General features: G+C 41.8%; 1 protein-coding gene across 21 annotated transcripts in view; it reads left to right on the forward strand.

Annotated features, from left to right (window-relative positions):
- The window catches only part of CELF1 (CUGBP Elav-like family member 1), an 82,709-nt gene that overhangs the window by 59,070 nt on the left and 6,224 nt on the right, over positions 1–17,415 (forward strand). For 9 of the 21 annotated variants that reach the window (XM_076001879.1, XM_076001876.1, XM_076001889.1 and 6 more), the window contains 12 exons: positions 3,076–3,263; positions 4,711–4,793; positions 5,698–5,746; positions 6,456–6,590; positions 7,324–7,403; positions 7,724–7,885; positions 10,351–10,426; positions 11,861–11,989; positions 12,663–12,776; positions 13,865–14,050; positions 16,281–16,424; positions 17,209–17,375. In XM_076001879.1, the coding sequence (XP_075857994.1) occupies positions 3,076–3,263; positions 4,711–4,793; positions 5,698–5,746; positions 6,456–6,590; positions 7,324–7,403; positions 7,724–7,885; positions 10,351–10,426; positions 11,861–11,989; positions 12,663–12,776; positions 13,865–14,050; positions 16,281–16,424; positions 17,209–17,336 (1,474 nt within the window). In that variant the 3' untranslated portion in view covers positions 17,337–17,375. Of the gene's footprint in view, positions 1–3,072; positions 3,264–4,710; positions 4,794–5,697; positions 5,747–6,455; positions 6,591–7,323; positions 7,404–7,723; positions 7,886–10,350; positions 10,427–11,860; positions 11,990–12,662; positions 12,777–13,864; positions 14,051–16,280; positions 16,425–17,208; positions 17,376–17,415 lie in introns of those variants that run through there. The other 12 variants (XM_076001883.1, XM_076001882.1, XM_076001895.1 and 9 more) reach the window with 4 other exon arrangements.

Raw genomic sequence — 17,415 nt, forward strand, 5'->3', positions numbered from 1 at the left:
TGATACCAGGTATGGTTACAAAAATGAATAGGAGGTAGTTTCTGCCTTCAGGGAGCTGTCAGTCTAATTGGGAGAGGTAGATACAACCAGATTATGTTAAAAGCTGTTAAATACTAACAATATAATGAATGTGCAAATTTAGTACTGTTGGAGTCCTGGGGTATGTGGCTGACTAGTTAACCTAGAAAAATATGGGGAACCTTAACAGAATTGGTCTTATATGCCATTTGTCTTATAGCTTTGATAGTTAGTGCTAGATTAATCAAAGGTGGCATGAGAATGGCTTCTGTTCAATTATAAGAGATTTGGGAATTAAAAGATAGAGGCTGGCCGGCGCCTCATGCCTGTAATCCTAGCACTCTGGGAGGCTGTGGGGGGCGGATTGCTTGAGGTCAGGAGTTCGAAAGCAGCCTAAGCAAGAGCGAGACTCCGTCTCTACTGTAAGTATAAAGAAATTAATTGGCCAACTAATATATATAGAAAAAATTAGCCGGGCATGGTGGTGCATGCCTGTAGTCCCAGCTACTCGGGAGGCTGAAGCAGAGGGATTGCTTGAGCCCGGGAGTTTGAGGTTGCTGTGAGCTAGGCTGACGCCACGGCACTCACTCTAGCCTGGACAACAAAGTGAGACTCTGTCTCAAAAAAAAAAAAAAAAAAAAAAAGATAGAGGCTGAACTCTTTTCACAGATTCAGCATTCAGAAGATACCAGTGGTGGAATTTTTGTTTGTTTGTTTTGAGACAAAGTCTTATTCTGTCTCCTTGGCTAGAGTGCAGTGATGTCATCATAGCTCACCGCAACCTCAAACTTCTGGCCTCTAGCCATCCTCCTGCCTCAGCCTCCCAAATGGCTGGGACTATAGGCGCACACCACCACATGCAGCTAATGTTTCTATTTTTAATAGAGACAGGATCTTACACTTGGTCAGACTGGTCTCAAACTCCTGGCCTCAGGTGATCCTCCTATGTTAGCCTTCCAAAGTGGCCTAAGCCATCACACCTGGCCTATTTTTTGTTTAAAGAAAACTAGCATTTTATTTAGGGTTGGATTTTAGAACCTGGAAATTTTTAATATGATATGGTTTCTGGATTAAGCAACAAATACTAATATGAAAGCTAACCAACCATTCTAATTGTTGGAATTTAAGTTATTTATAGTTTAGGTAAATACTAAGAGTTAGGTCTTGAAACAGTAGTAGGAGAAGGACTTTGAAAGAGGTGTGTATGTTCTCAATAAAAACAGTGTAAGAGTCCCTCCTAGGTTCTTAACAGTGGCAGGGTAGGAAAGAGGCATTTAAATATGAACAATACAAATTTGGTGTGGTAGGACTGGAGGAATTTGTGGACATTTAAATGGTTTCAGTCGTTAGGAAATCAACTTGGTAAAGTCTTGGAGAAATAGCAGTAAATTGGGTGACCTAGAAACAAACAAAAAAACTACAACATTGTATATATTTATGGCACAGTCACTTAGAAATTTAAGATGCAGAGCTTTGTTTTGGTCTGGAGACCTGACTCAAGAACACTGGAATCATGAATGAGACAGCCACATTCAAAGGCCAGCATTCTAATCAGTTCTTAGTTTAGGCCTTGGAAATCAAGTGCTTCTGTTCTAACATCTGAAAGGAAACTTCACCTGTCATTGTATACATTGAAGAGTACTTACCTGTGATCAATAGTCCTTTGTTATTTTATGGACATTTAAAAACTGTTTTGTTAACTATGCTTAAAAATTATTAAAACTGGGTTGGGTGTGGTGGCTCACCCCTATAATCCTAGCACTCTGGGAGTCCTAGGCAGGAGGATCGCTTGGGGTCAGGAGTTCAAGACCAGCCTGAGCAAGAGTGAGACCCTGTCTCTACTACAAATAGAAAAATTAGCCAGGCGTGTGGCGCACACCTGTAGTCCCAGCTACTTGGGAGGCTGAGGCAGGAGAATCGCTTGAGCCCAGGAGTTTGAGGTTGCTGTGAGCTAGGTTGACACGATAACCCTCTAGCCCAGGTGACAGAGTGAGACTCCATCTACAAAAAAAAAATTAAAACTTGATCTTGCTTTGGGAGCTTTACCCGTTAAGTTCCTCTGAGAATTCTCATGATTTCTCCAAGAAATGAGTGACATTGTCAGTTCCTCAGTTAAAACTTGTAATGTCCCAATCAGAATGCTTACTTTAGTTTTACATCTAATGGAATGGGTGGCCATGGCAAGAGAGGACTGGGAAACTCTGGTAAATCAAATTGAAATAATGAAAGAAGTAGAATTTTTTTCCTCTACTTTTTTTAGAAGGTAATTGAGATCTTTTTTTTTTTTTTTTTTGAGACAGAGTCTCACTTTGTTGCTCAGGCTAGAGTGAGTGCCGTGGCGTCAGCCTAGCTCACAGCAACCTCAAACTCCTGGGCTCAAGTGATCCTCCTGCCTCAGCTTCATGAGTAGCTGGGACTACAGGCATGCACCACCATGTCCAGCTAATTTTGTGTGTGTATATATATATATTTTAGTTGGTCAATTAATTTCTTTCTATTTTTAGTAGAGGCAGGGTCTCGCTCAGGCTGGTTTCGAACTCCTGACCTCAAGCAATCTGCCTGCCTCGGCCTCCCAGAGTGTTAGGATTACAGGTGTGAGCCACCACGCCCAGATGCCCGGCCTAATTGAGATCTTTTTTTTTTTTTTTTTTTTTTTTGAGACAAGAGTCTCACTTTGTTGCCCAGGCTAGAGTGAGTGCCGTGGTGTCAGCCTAGCTCACAGCAGCCTCAAACTCCTGGGCTCAAGCAATCCTCCTGCCTCAGCCTCCCAAGTAGCTGGGACTACAGGCGTGTGCCACCATGCCCGGCTAATTTTTTCTATATATATTAGTTGGCCAATTAATTTCTTTCTATTTATTGTAGAGACGGGATCTCGCTCTTGCTCAGGATGGTTTCGAACTCCTGACCTCTAGTGATCCGCCTGCCTCGGCCTCCCAGAGTGCTAGGATTACAGACATGAGCCACCACGCCCGGCCTAATTGAGATCTTTAAAGAAAATAAACTCCCTCTGGAAAGCAGCATGAATATATAATAGAGGTTTTATTTTATCTTATGCAGCTCAAAGAAAATGAACGGCACCCTGGACCACCCAGACCAACCAGATCTGGATGCCATCAAGATGTTTGTGGGCCAGGTTCCGAGAACCTGGTCTGAAAAGGACTTGCGGGAACTCTTCGAACAGTATGGTGCTGTCTACGAAATCAACGTCCTAAGGGATAGGAGCCAGAACCCTCCTCAGAGCAAAGGTCAGGACTTTGGTTTTTTATATGTAATTTTAGCCGTGTGTATTCTGTCACTCATAGCCAGAATTTTCCTAAGTCATAGGGGGAAATGTCTGTCTTTTTATAGTAGCTGTATCTTCTAATACAGACATATCTAATGACATAAAAATGAAAAGTTAAGGTGACGACATGAGGATAATTTGTAAATTGGATCTTGGGCAGTCCTTTGTGATAGCTTTAAATTCAGTAGACCATACCCATGTGAATGTCACATTTGGTCTTGGGAATGGAATGAAATAAATAAAATGGAAGTAAACCAGCCACCTAAGGTTTTCTTCAGTGCTTTGACTAGGGTAAACTAAAAGAGAAAGATCTGCATACCCTGGATTTTTTGTTAGTATTACAGAGACCTTTCAGGAAGGACTTGTTTAGGCAACTTATTTGTTGTAGCCTACTAAATGAACAGGAGAAGAAAGACTGAGCTACTTCCAGAAATATCTATTTCACAAGACTGGCTGTAGATAGGTGTTAGCTTCGCCACATCTACACACAGACATGTTCTTGTTTTCCAGTTGACCAATTTCAAAATAATTTTCTGTAGAGGGTGTTCTACAATACAAATGTGAAAAACATAATTATAAATTTGCGAACAGGTTAATAGCAAAGTATCTAGAAGGAGACAAATTATTTTCTTTTTGTGGCATAAATAACTTAAAATATAAAGTATCATAGTTTCTGAAAATGACTAGCAAAATAACACTCAGTAATTTAAAATCCTAACTCCAGCATGATTTTGGAAGAAATCTATTTTGTATCTCTTGGGAATATGGGTGCTTCAGAACATTGAAGCCCAGGATTTAGAAGATATACTTCCTTCCTCCTATTCCACATAAAGATATAATGCACAAAATCTGCAGATCTGAGGCAACACTATGTGTTGTTAGAAGTTTTATATTTATATTTATATTTGATGAGAACCAAGAGTCCAAAAAAAGATGTTAAGAGGTTCTTGCTCTTAAATAATTTTATAATTTAATAAGTGATAATTATGTTTGAAGCAAGTGGTAGAACTTGGCTATGCTGTAGGGAGTGGTTTGTTATAGAGAGCACAAAAAGAAAGAGTTCCTGGTAGACTACAAGCTTCAAGAGTACAGAGCCCTATCTGTCTTGTTTACAGCTAAGACTTCTTACCTAGCACACTACGTGGCGCTCCAAGTGGGTGGAGTGAATGGAATGGCACATGACCGCTGTAAGGGAAGTCATCTTTTCCTGAGATTTATATGAGCAGCTAAAGAGGACTTTTAATATAACTAGGAGAATAAAGTAATAAAGAAAATACATATTCATCCTCTTCCCTCATGACGGTTTTAATAAACCCAGCCCTTTAAGTTCCAACATGGCCATGGAGGAAGGAGTGCTCTTGGAATTGTCTGTTTTCAAAGTTTGGTTTTGTGAAATCTGTTTATTGCAGGGTGCTGTTTTGTTACATTTTACACCCGTAAAGCTGCATTAGAAGCGCAGAATGCTCTTCACAACATGAAGGTCCTCCCAGGGGTAAGAAAGCTCCTATTAGTAAATGGGACTGTGGTAGTTTTGATGCATGGGATATACTTATTCATATTAGATGCACACTGAAAGCCATTTTAGGAAAAAGGTAACTGTAAGAAGGAATTGATGTAAAAGGGAGCATTTCAAAAAAAGATAGGCTGAAAGTTTTCTCTAAGCCAGGTGTCTTGGATATTTTGACTTCTTTTTATTTTATTTATTTATTTATTATTTATTTATTTTGAGACAGAGTCTCACTCTGTTGCCCAGGCTAGAGTGCCAACGCGTCAGCCCAGCTCACAGCAACCTCAAACTCCTGGGCTCAAGCCATCCTTCTGCCTCAGCCTTCCGAGTAGCTTGGACTCCAGGCATGTGCTACCACATGTGGCTAATTTGTATTTTGACTTCTTGACTCCCATTCTATCTATTACATTTTGTGGGTAAAGATCATGAGGCAGACATGAGTTTAGAGAGAACTCTGGCCAGGCGTGGTGGCTCATGGCTGTAATCCTGGCACTCTGGGAGGCCTAGGCGGGCGGATCACTCGAGGTCAGGAGTACGAAACCAGCTGGAACAAGAGTAAGACCCCATCTGTACTAAAAAATAGAAAGAAATTAATTGATCAACTAAAAATGTGTACAAAAAATTAGCTGAGCATGATGGCGTATGCCTGTAGTCCCAGTTACTCGGGAGGCTGAGGCAGAAGGATTGCTTGAGCCCAGGAATTTGAGGTTGCTGTGAGTGAGGCTGACACTATGGCACTCTAGCCCGGGCAACAGAGTGAGACTCTGTCTCAGAAAAAAAAAGAGAACTCTTAAGGCTCTGGTTTTGATATTTGTTTTAGAGTCCTCATTTAAATTTTTGAGTGCCATCAACATATACAGTGATAATACTCATGTGTTTTCCTTTGTAGATGCATCATCCTATACAGATGAAACCTGCTGACAGTGAGAAGAACAATGGTAAGCAAGCATGTGAACTCTTCTCCTTATAAGATTTCTTCCTAGTTTGCTGTCTAGATTGAATTGTGCTCTAAGTAATCTCTCCTTTAAATTGTCTCAGTTTTTTTAAAAATGAGTATCATAAATGGGGAAAATAGAATTGACAGGGAAACATTACAAGAACATTTTAGAAAGAGCTGAGGGGAAAAATGAACAAGTTAGAAAAGAGAACTTAGTATTCAAGAAAACAGAAAAGGAAAATAGTTACATTCACTAAAAGGTGTGTTCTTTTCCTGTTGTCATATCAAATAAGTGTGAAAACCTCTTCCTCTTTCTTCTTTGGAAGTATTGCTAGTAAGAGCAAATAATACTAAGTACTAAGCAAGATGCTAAGCACTTTTCATTTAATACCTACTGCTAGCCTTTGAAGCAAACCTAGTTATCCCTATTAATTAGATGAGGAAACAGGCACAGAATGCTTAAGTAACTTTCACAAGATCACAAAACTACCATATTTCATCTAAATGCTTCCAATTATAATTTTTAAGATACCGTTGGTTGTAAGAGGAGATGCAAAATTATGGGGGAAAAATGTGTGTCTTGGAATCCATGATATACAATATGAAGGCACAGAGCCATGATTCAAACTCAGGCGGTCTGGCTCCCAAGTCTGTGCTACCCTGACTCTTCTAGTAGGAATGTTCAAGCCTTTTGTGTTTTACTCTCTTAGCAGTGGAAGACAGGAAGCTGTTTATTGGTATGATTTCCAAGAAGTGCACTGAAAATGACATCCGAGTCATGTTCTCTTCATTTGGACAGATTGAAGAGTGCCGGATATTGCGGGGACCTGATGGCCTGAGCCGAGGTAGAGACAATTTAAATTTTAAGGATACTTGCTTTAAATTTGGAATCTCTTTCATTTTTGACCAGTGATCCCTAGCCAACATGGCCTTGTCACATTGGAAAGATTGGGCCTATTCCTCCCTGCTGTATATGTAGGGTCCCGTTTCAGTGACTCCTACCAGTTGATTCCTTTTTTATTCTCTCAACTGCTCTACTTAGTCTACATTCTGCACATCAGTGTTGTGCATTAAAATTTTCACTTTTTGTGCTTGGAGAAGTTCTTGATGGCAAAATGGAAACACTTCTTTCTCCTAGTTTATTTTCTTTTCAAGAGGAACTAGAGGGCCAGTTGCTCTGGCTCACTCCTGTAATCCTAGCACTTTGGGAGTCTGAGGCAGGAGAATTGCTTTAGCCCAGGAGTTTGAGGTTACAGTAAGATAATCATACCACTGCACTCCAGCCTGGGTGACAGATTTAAACACTGCCTCTTTAAAAAAAAAAAAAAAAAAAAGAGGAACTAGAGGATATGATTCTTCTTTTCTCCTTCAAGCACTTTCTTTCTTTTCTGTAGGTCTTTGGTTTTTCATTATAGCACTTATCACTCTATTGTAACATCTGTCTCTTCTACCAGCTCATGAACTCCTGAAAATAGGGACACTGTCTGGTCTGGTATGGTAGTCAGCACATAGTAGGTACTCAGTATATCTGTCAGATAAATAAGTGAATGGATGAGTTATTGATTCTTCTCTTACCAGGTTGTGCATTTGTGACTTTTACAACAAGAGCCATGGCACAGACGGCTATCAAGGCAATGCACCAAGCACAGACCATGGAGGTAGGGAGTAGATAGATGAAATGGGGAAATTCCTTAGCTTCAGAATATTAGGACAATTGGCCATCAAAGTCCAGCAGTATGTATAGCATCTAATTGTCCAGAAATTTAAAAAGCCAGTCTCTCTTAAAGTTAAAACCCAATGCTTTCTTTTAAAATAACATAAAGAAAATAGTTACTCTTTTATTAAGAAATTGTCCCTTGTCACTCATGTCATTTGGCAATGAGTGAAATTAGATTGCAGCCTGCATGTCACCAAAAAGGAGGATATTTCCTTCACCCAGAAGAGGGAATTTGACCCTTTGGTTTTGGTGTTTTCATAGGGTTGCTCATCACCCATGGTTGTAAAATTTGCTGATACACAGAAGGACAAAGAACAGAAGAGAATGGCCCAGCAGCTCCAGCAACAGATGCAGCAAATCAGCGCAGCATCTGTGTGGGGAAACCTTGCTGGTCTAAATACTCTTGGACCCCAGTATTTAGCAGTGAGTCTTTGTGGTTTGCTTTCTGCAAATTGTGCAAGCTCCCAGCCTGTTTCTTCTTCTGCTGTCCCTAGCTAACAGATACAGTGGCATTTACAACTTGTGGCATACAGAAATTTTACATAAATATTCATACAATGCTATGTTCTTTAAGTCATGTTAGTATGTATCTCTCTCTCTCTCTCTCTGTATATATATATATATATCCTGAGGCCATTGCTATGATTTAAGTGAAATTCTAGTATTTCCTTCTTTTGGATATAAAGGGCAGTGTTAAATCCTGTTGAGTCTTTCCTAAAGAATATGATAAATGTTTCTTTCAGTGGACTGAGAGATCAAGAGATTAACATGGACATTATTAAATTATAATTACAGGTATATATTCCATTTCACTACATTGTTAATAGTCTTCCTTTAATTTGGTCTCTCTATTGTTGCGTGTGAGCCATAATAGTCCAAAAGGTCTAGGTCCAGTTTGCTATTTAGATTTACTAAGACTGCAGTATGTTACAGGGGATTATTTTACTGCTTTAACCCTTGAAACAACTACAGCCAGCACAAGACACTTGAAACCATTTCGTCTGTGAGTCAAAAAGAAAAGGTCACCTCTGAAGCTATAAAATGGTAAAACCATTAGATTTATATGGATAGTTGAGAAATATCCACATGGTAATGAACAGTATAGTTATTCACTTGTCAACTTTTCAAGTATTATTCTGTATGGAAACACCAGAAAGGCAGTGGTTTCTGTCACCTAGTACTAAATTTTGGTTAATTTGATCTCCCCTGGTTTTCATATTTCTAAAATCTTAGGAAAAATTCCAGTGTATCTTAGCTAGAATTTCTCTGAAATAAAAAAAAAAAAAGAGGGTGGTTATATTTTAACAAATTAAATTGTTTCTTAGTGCTGAAAATTGCTTGTAAGTTCAGAAAATTGAGAGATTTTAGTCTTCTTCCAAAATGATAATGCTTTGAAAATGATCTCCATGATATGCATTTGCTTTTCTTAGAGAGTTTAGGAGCCTCTTTTTAGGGAAGAATCGCCTTTTTGTAGTCATTGCCACAACCAGCAAGTGCGTGATGGTATGTGTTGAGAGCTGTGGTCTCTTCATTTCAGTAAGACATGATCCCTGCCACAAGAGCTGTTCTCATTTAGGGAGGAAATGAAGGTGCCAAGTATAGTAAGCATAGTTCACCAGTTAAGACTGAATACATTGCCCAAGGTGTTTAAGATAAAAAGGAAGACACGTTTTATAAAAGGTATTTGGGGAGATATTTTATTATTTAAAAAATATTTTTAAAATATTTTATTATTTTTTTAAAATGACACAGGTGCTAATGGATTGTGTTAAGTGATAGGACATCATCATTAATAATGAGGTTCTTTCTAGAATACGTGAACTTGAACCAACTGAGAATGCTACTGGACTAGAACAATGGTTCTTAATCTTTATGAGGGGTAAACCCCTTTGAGCAGTAGTAAAAAAGTGTGTGTGTGTACATTTGTTTCCATTCTGTTTCTGGAGATTTGTGGACCTCCTTAAACCCAACCATGAACTGTAGCCTAGAAGAATTCATGACAAAGGAACCAGGTCACAGGTTTATAAGAATGAGAAGCAGGTTGTATAAAGTATCCAGTATAAGAATACCAATTTTCCATTAGGAACAGTAATTGGGTTTGAATGGAGCAAAGGTTTCCAGCAGATTGGTTAGATGAAGGTTGTGGTTTGCTGTGATACAGAGTAATGTCACAGAATTCCATAAGCTTACAAAAAGCCTTCTTATTTGTTATGAGACAACCATTGAAGGAGAACATACACTGAACCTGTTATAGACTGATCCATCAATTATTTTGTCATCTGCAACAATGAAGACCAGTTTTGGAGGGGAGGAGATAAATAGAGTTGGATAAATGTGTAGCATGGGAGCAATTGATTAGTCATGGGGTCCATTGTGACTGTAAAAGGCTGACTCCAGGAAATACCATGAAATGGTCAGATTTGATGTTTAAAATAGTTTTGTGAAGTAGAAATTGAGTATCCAGATGGAAACAATCTACAGAATAAGATGTGTGCATCTACCTTAGGAGAACTTGGGAGAGGGGAACTAGAAATGGTGGTCATCCATACAGAGACATGGATCACAGTTGCCTGTACAGCTGCCTGAGTTTAGCTTATTACCCTGCTCTACTTCTTTCTGCTACTGTGCTGTATTCTGCTGCCCAGGAACTTGAGCATGGCTCAGTACTCAGTGAACATTCTATCTTCTGGGCCAGGGCTTTAGCTATGTTGTATTGTTCTGTGCTGTCATGAGCCTCATGTTTCTGTTGTGTTGGCTTGGGTTCTTGTCTTCGACTTTCTTCTCTCTGGGGGCCTCTGCACTCTCGCTTTGCTGTGCTGTAGAGTTATCCCAGATGCAGAACCAGCCCTCACTCTCACTCTTGTTCTGTTTTTTGGTGTAATGTCTAGCTTTATTTGCAGCTCCTTCAGCAGACTGCCTCCTCTGGGAACCTCAACACCTTGAGCAGCCTCCACCCAATGGGAGGTAAGTGTTACACTGCTGCAGAGGAGCAGCAGCACCCAGGCCAACAGACCCACCTCACAACAGTCTAAGAATTTTGTGCTGTTTGTATAAAAAAAATTTTTTCCGCTCATTATGTTAACCTAAGCTAAGATGAACATCTTAAGACTCAACTGCTTTGTCTCTATAAGGCGCCTCTGTTGCTAGTTGATGCCACATTGCTCTGAGGTTGTCTGCCGCCCCTCATCATTTTAGGTTACTGTTGGGAAAGAAAATAGAAAAGAGCTTTTAGCACCTGTAGGCTGTCTGAGGCCATTCTGATAAGGAGAAAATTGCAGGAAATCTTTATTTCCACAATAAAGTGACTCTGTATAGAAACGCTATGAGTCCAAGCAGTTAGTTTACTTGTGTGTCTTATACTTGTTGTTTCTTAGAAGGATTGTTCTTGCTGTTAACATACACAGAAAACTTAATGACAAATACATCCTAGTTTATAACAAAATGGGATTCCACAGACAAACCCAAGCCAGAGGCCAGCAGAAATTCGTGGGGAATAGGGAGTGGGGCAATTCCAAAGCTGTCTGTTGCCTACACCCTCTGCAGTGGGTTATGGCTAGGCAAGAACGTTTGAGGAAGGGGTAGTTTTCAGTGAATTACATTTTGCAGGTAAAAAATTTTTGATAGTTGTTCAGTTCTAGGGAATTATAGTTGGCTATGTTTATAGAAAGTTGTTAGATTGTACTCTATATTTTTATTCTCACCTGCTCTTTCCACTTTCCCCTTACCCCCACCCCATCTACCTTTCCGTCATCTAGTAAATGTTTTGCAACATCTACAGCATCGTTCAGATATCTTACTCTTCTTTTAACTGTGTTGCCTATGTTCTACTTGGAAGTCTTTCCTTTAGTGATTTTTCTTCTCTTTTTCCAATGATTAATCTGCTATTCAAGTGATGATGTTTTCTTTATTCTTTCTCCTGTTGCTGTTCTCATATGTATTCTCATCTGTCATTCTCCTGGGCCTTCTGCATCTCAGCTACATTTTCTGCTTGTTTACCTCTATTATAGAGAGCAAATCCCCTATAAAGTGTAAGTGAGGAACTTGGATGTAATCCTGTTCTTTACCAGAGGTTTTGGCATTGTTCTCTTGGGTTCCTGGCCCCATAGTAGGCAACAGGTATGCCCCTCTTTCCTGGTTTCCTAATTGTCCATTCCTTTATTACTACTCATTTGGGATGGTGTGCTATTGGATTAGCTGTCTCTTCTCTGAGGAAATGATTTCAAGTTTCTTAATGAGTGACATGTGAATCTTTTTTGGAACCCTGTAATACTTGTAGGGCTTATCTAGAACAGTTCGTCTTTGTCTTGGACCAGCCTTCTGCCAGTGTGTGCTGTCATTGCTGGAACAGATATGAGGCCCCCTTATCTGCTGGCTGATCTCTTGCTTTGGATGTTGCAGGGTTAAATGCAATGCAGTTACAGAATTTGGCTGCACTAGCTGCTGCAGCTAGTGCAGCTCAGAACACACCAAGTGGTACCAATGCTCTCACTACATCCAGCAGTCCCCTCAGCGTGCTCACCAGTTCAGGTAAGCATGTAATAGGGGCCAGTGTGCCATTGTGTGTCTTGGGCAGATCCTATCTATTTGAAAAAAGAGCCCAAAGAGAGGCCAGGCGAGGTGGCTCACACCAGTAATCCTACTGCTCTGGAAGGCGGAGGCGTGAGGTCAAGGTCAGGAGTTCGAAACTAGCCTGAGCAACAGCAAGACTCCGTCTCTACTAAAAATAGAAAGAAATTAATTGGACAACTAAAAATATATAGAGAAAATTAGCTGGGCATGGTGGCGCATGCCTGTAGTCCCAGCCACTCAGGAGGCTGAGGCAGTAGGATCACTTGAGCCCAGGAGTTTGAGGTTGCTGTGAGCTAGGTTGATGCCACGGCATTCTATCCTGGGCAACAAAGTTAGACTCTGACTGGGGGGGAAAAAGTCATTCTGGAAAGAAGTTAATGCTGATTTCCAGAGGGGTCAGAATATGAACAACAAATTTTCAAATGTCTTCTTCTGACTTAAGGGAAATCTCAGAATTTTTAGTTTGTTTGTAGTCATTATTTGTCTGTGTCCTGCAAGGACAGTTACAAGAATTAGTAACTGAAAACCTCTCTGCAAATAGGATACTTGGATAGTGTCACACTTGTGCTTGGTTTCTGTTGACAAGAAAAGGCAAGTGATGGCTTGAGTTTAATTCCTGGGTTTCTAATAGCAGGGTCCTCACCTAGCTCCAGCAGCAGTAACTCTGTGAACCCCATAGCCTCACTTGGAGCCCTACAGACATTAGCTGGAGCAACGGCTGGCCTCAACGTTGGCTCTTTGGCAGGTAAGGCGCAGCCCCTAGTTTTCATCAGGCCATTCCTTATGCAGAAAGCACATCTAACTATGGTGAGAGCACCAGTGGAATGATTGAAGTGGCCCAATAAAGTTAGAAATAATCATGGGATTTCAAATTATACCTGAGTTAAATCCCACCCCTGCCCCTTAGCTAACTGTAACTTTAGACCACCTTTCTAAAGCCATTTTCTCATCTTTGAAGTGTGGGAGTAATAGAATACTTTAAAGGATTATTAAGAAATAAGAACAGGCCAGGCGCGGTGGCTCACGCCTGTAATCCTAGCACTCTGGGAGGCCGAGGCGGGCGGATTGCTCAAGGTCAGGAGTTCAAAACCAACCTGAGCGAGACCCCGTCTCTACCATAAAAATAGAAAGAAATTAATTGGCCAACTAATATATATATATATAAAAATCAGCCGGGCATGGTGGCTTGTGCCTGTAGTCCCAGCTACTCGGGAGGCTGAGGCAGGAGGATCACTTGAGCCCAGGAGTTGAGGTTGCTGTGAGCTAGGCTGACGCCACAGCACTCACTCTAGCCTAGGCAAGAAAGCGAGACTCTGTCTCAAAAAAAAAAAAAAAGAAATAAGAACATAAGGTGCTGATGAGTACGTTGCTTAATACGGTGCCTGGCACATAGAATGTACTCAATAAATGTTAGCTATTTTGATGGTAGGGTTTACCCACATCTTGTCATAGATCACATGTACCCCTTCAACTGCCAGCCCCAGGACTCTTCTCTTACCACATTCTAGCTCTGTATGAGAAAGTGGCAGAATAGCCAAAGAGAAAATGGAGCCAGATGAGTGAGGGGCATCACTTCTTCCATAAGCTGAAGGAAGGTAATGGGGAGCACCCCAGTTGGATGTGGCATTTTGTAATGTCCCCATTAGCAGCAAGGACTGGTGAATATCCCGAAATCTGACCAGTCAGATGGGTATTCCTCCTCAGGAAGAAACTAAGAGGGAAATGAAAGGGAGAACTTTGGCTCTTTTCCCTCTTAGATGTCCCTAAGTATACCTGTCTTTGGTATTAGTTGAGTCTTTCTAGCATATTATTCCTTCTCTTCCCCCAAACAAGGGATGGCTGCTTTAAATGGTGGCCTGGGTAGCAGTGGCCTTTCCAATGGCACCGGGAGCACCATGGAGGCCCTCACTCAGGCCTACTCGGGTATCCAGCAATATGCTGCTGCAGCGCTCCCCACTCTCTACAACCAGAATCTGTTGACACAGCAGAGTATTGGTGCTGCTGGAAGCCAGAAGGAAGGTGAGTACAAAGGGAGATTGAGGTCGGGTGGGGGTGTTACTTCACCTGTACCAGAACTGAAAGGCAGAGCAAAGGCTGAGAGAACTGTATTTAGGTGGTAAGACTAACACTCGGGGGTAGTAGACTCAGAAACTCTGTGAAGGGCGATCTGGGATGTGGCTCAGATCAGAACCTCTGTGCGCCCTCCTGGGAGAGGGCTGCAGTTTTTACCTGAAGAAAGAGACGCTGACCTTATTGTGTCTGACATCAATTTGACCAGAATCTGTTTTTGTTAGAAAGTCTTCTCTCTGGGTTACAAATCTGTCAGAAAATCTTCCATCTTCTGACAATCCAACAGTTCCTATTAGCTGTTATTTGACATTTTCTTCACTTTCTTGTCAATGTCCTAATTGAGGACAGAGTTGTGGCCCCTGGGCTGATGGAGTGGGAAGTGTGTCCTTTGACATGAATGCTGTTAAATTTAGGAGGTGCTTTCTAACCAGAAAGAGTCCTGAATGTGGTTTGTATGAATGGAAAGTCCTGCTGACACATTTGTGCTCAGATTTGACTGGGTTTTTATAACCAGAAGCTGGCATGGTTTAAGCACTAATGCAGAAAAGAAATGAGTATCCTCTTACCATAGCAGCAAGGAGTCCTGATGCCTCTTAACCTGCTCTGAATCAGATGCTTCTGTACCCTGGGGCTGTGGCAGCGGGAGAACGTCTCTCTTGAACTGATACTTCGGTGGAGACTATGGAGACAGACAGACAATTGAAAGTGTGAGGTGTTTGGGAGAGTAAACAACAGGAAAGAGGGATAGGGATTGCCAGAGGTGCTGCATTTTATATAGGATGCTCAGAGAAGTCTCTCTGAGTTGGCCTTTAAGCAGAGACCTGAAGGAAGTGAGGAAGCAAGACATGCATGTATCTAGAGGAAGAGGAGCTTTGGGGGCAGAGGAAGAGCAAGTACAAAGGCCCTGAGGCAGCAGTGTTCCTGATGTGTTTGTCAGTGGGGAAGACAGGTGGCTGGGGAAGGGCTGGACTGCAATTATAAGACTCTGGTTATAAAAATCATTGAGTGTAGGCCGGGCGTGGTGGCTCACGCCTGTAATCCTAGCACTTTGGGAGGCTGAGGCGGGCGGATTGCTCGAGGTCAGGAGTTCCAAACCAGCCTGAGCGAGACCCCGTCTCTACCAAAAATAGAAATAAATTAATTGACCAACTAAAAATATATATACAAAAAATTAGCCGGGCATGGTGGCGCATGCCTGTAGTCCCAGCTACTCGGGAGGCTGAGGCAGGAGGATCGCTGAGCCCCAGAGACTGAGGTTGCTGTGAGCCAGGCTGACGCCACGGCACTCACTCTAGCCTGGGCAACAAAGTGAGACTCTGTCTCAAAAAAATAAAAAAGAAAAAAAAAAATCATTGAGTGTAAGTGGTTGGATAAAGAAAGCATATTCTGGCCGGGCGCGGTGGCTCACGCCTGTAATCCTAGCACTCTGGGAGGCAGAGACGGGTGGATTGCTCGAGGTCAGGAGTTCGAAACCAGCTTGAGCAAGAACGAGACACCGTCTCTACTATAAATAGAAAGAAATTAATTGGCCAAGTAATACATACAGAAAAAAAAAATTAGCTGGGCATGGTGGCACATGCTGTAGTCCCAGCTACTTGGGAGCCTGAGGCAGCAGGATCGCTTGAGCCCAGGAGTTTGAGGTTGCTGTGAGCTAGGCTAACACCACGGCACTCACTCTAGCCTGGGCAACAAAGTGAGACTCTGTCTCAATAAAAAGGAAAATCTCTAGGTTTCTAGCATGAACTTTAAGAGGGCTAAAACTGTTCGGGAATCAGGTGGATCGCCTGAATTCTTTCAGCTGTCTCTAGGCAGAATTTTGAAACCTGTTTTGTTTAAAACCTCTGTCCACTCCACTCCTATGTTCTTCCTTGAACCTCCAGTCCCTGTTTTACTGTCACACATGCAAGTCCACCTGCTCCATTATTCCAGTTTTCTGCCTTCCCACAAGGCATCCTCAGTGAGGTAGAGCTTGGCTAAACATGAGGGAAGGAATGTAGTTTAGTGATTGCCCTTTGATTCTCTGCCCCATGTTTTTTGGAGAATCTGTTTAGTTCCCCAAATGTATCTCTCTTTGTTGAGATTGTGGAAGTTTTAACACAAGTAGCAATGAAAGACCACTGGTGCAGGGCAGTGAGCTTGCTTGACACTGATACTTTTCCAATCATTGGGTGTTTTGAAGGTCCAGAGGGAGCCAACCTCTTCATCTACCACCTGCCCCAGGAGTTTGGAGATCAGGACCTGCTGCAGATGTTTATGCCCTTTGGAAATGTCGTGTCTGCCAAGGTTTTCATAGACAAGCAGACAAACCTGAGCAAGTGTTTTGGTATGTTGGCCTCTCTTCTGGTGTCAGGGTGGGATTAATTATTTTACCACTAAGAGAGAAGGGGCTGATTACAGAAAGAGCTGGCTTTGAGTTTGCGCTGTTGTTTAACTCAGCCTTGGTCAGATCACATGACCTCTTTTTGAGCCTCCGTTTTCTCATTTCTATAGTGGAGATAATAATTTTTATGCACACTGTTGCTCCAGAGGGAAAAATAGTATACAGGATATGAGTTGCAAAAAAACCTTAAAGTACCATATAGGGCCGGGCACGGTGGCTCACGTCTGTAATCCTAGCACTATGGGAGGCCGGAGGCGGAAGGGGAGGATCACTCAAGGTCAGGAGTTCAAAACCAGCCTGAGCAAGAGCGAGACCTCGTCTCTACTAAAAATAGAAAGAAATTAATTGGACAACTAAATATATATAGAAAAAATTAGCCAGGCATGGTGGCACTTGCCTTTAGGTAGTCCCAGCTTCTCTCGAGGCTGAGACAGAAGGATTGCTTGAGCCCAGGAATGTAAGGTTGCTATGAGCTAGGCTGATGCCACGGCACTCTAGCCCAGGCAACAGAGTGAGACTCTGTCTCAAAAAAAAAATACCATGTAGATGTCTAGTGGTACTATGAGGAGCTTAATTTATTTCATGTGATGTGATTTCCAGATTTCTTATTCTACTGAGAATATTTGGAATTTGAAACTAAGCACATAAGGTGTCTCTTTCATAAGGAGAACTGAGAATCTCCTTGCCTCATTATGTCCCTCACCTAGGTTTCTGCTTGGACACACAGGTTTTGTAAGTTACGACAATCCTGTTTCGGCTCAAGCTGCCATCCAGTCCATGAACGGCTTTCAGATTGGCATGAAGCGGCTTAAAGTGCAGCTCAAACGTTCGAAGAATGACAGCAAGCCCTACTGAGCGTGCTCCCCTCTGAGACTGGAGTGAGAGGGTCTTCTGGTAAGTGGGGGAGGAGCACCCTTAATGATTCGAAGCCCTA

This window comes from Microcebus murinus, chromosome 4 (assembly GCF_040939455.1).
Source record: "Microcebus murinus isolate Inina chromosome 4, M.murinus_Inina_mat1.0, whole genome shotgun sequence".
Lineage (NCBI taxonomy): Eukaryota > Metazoa > Chordata > Mammalia > Primates > Cheirogaleidae > Microcebus > Microcebus murinus.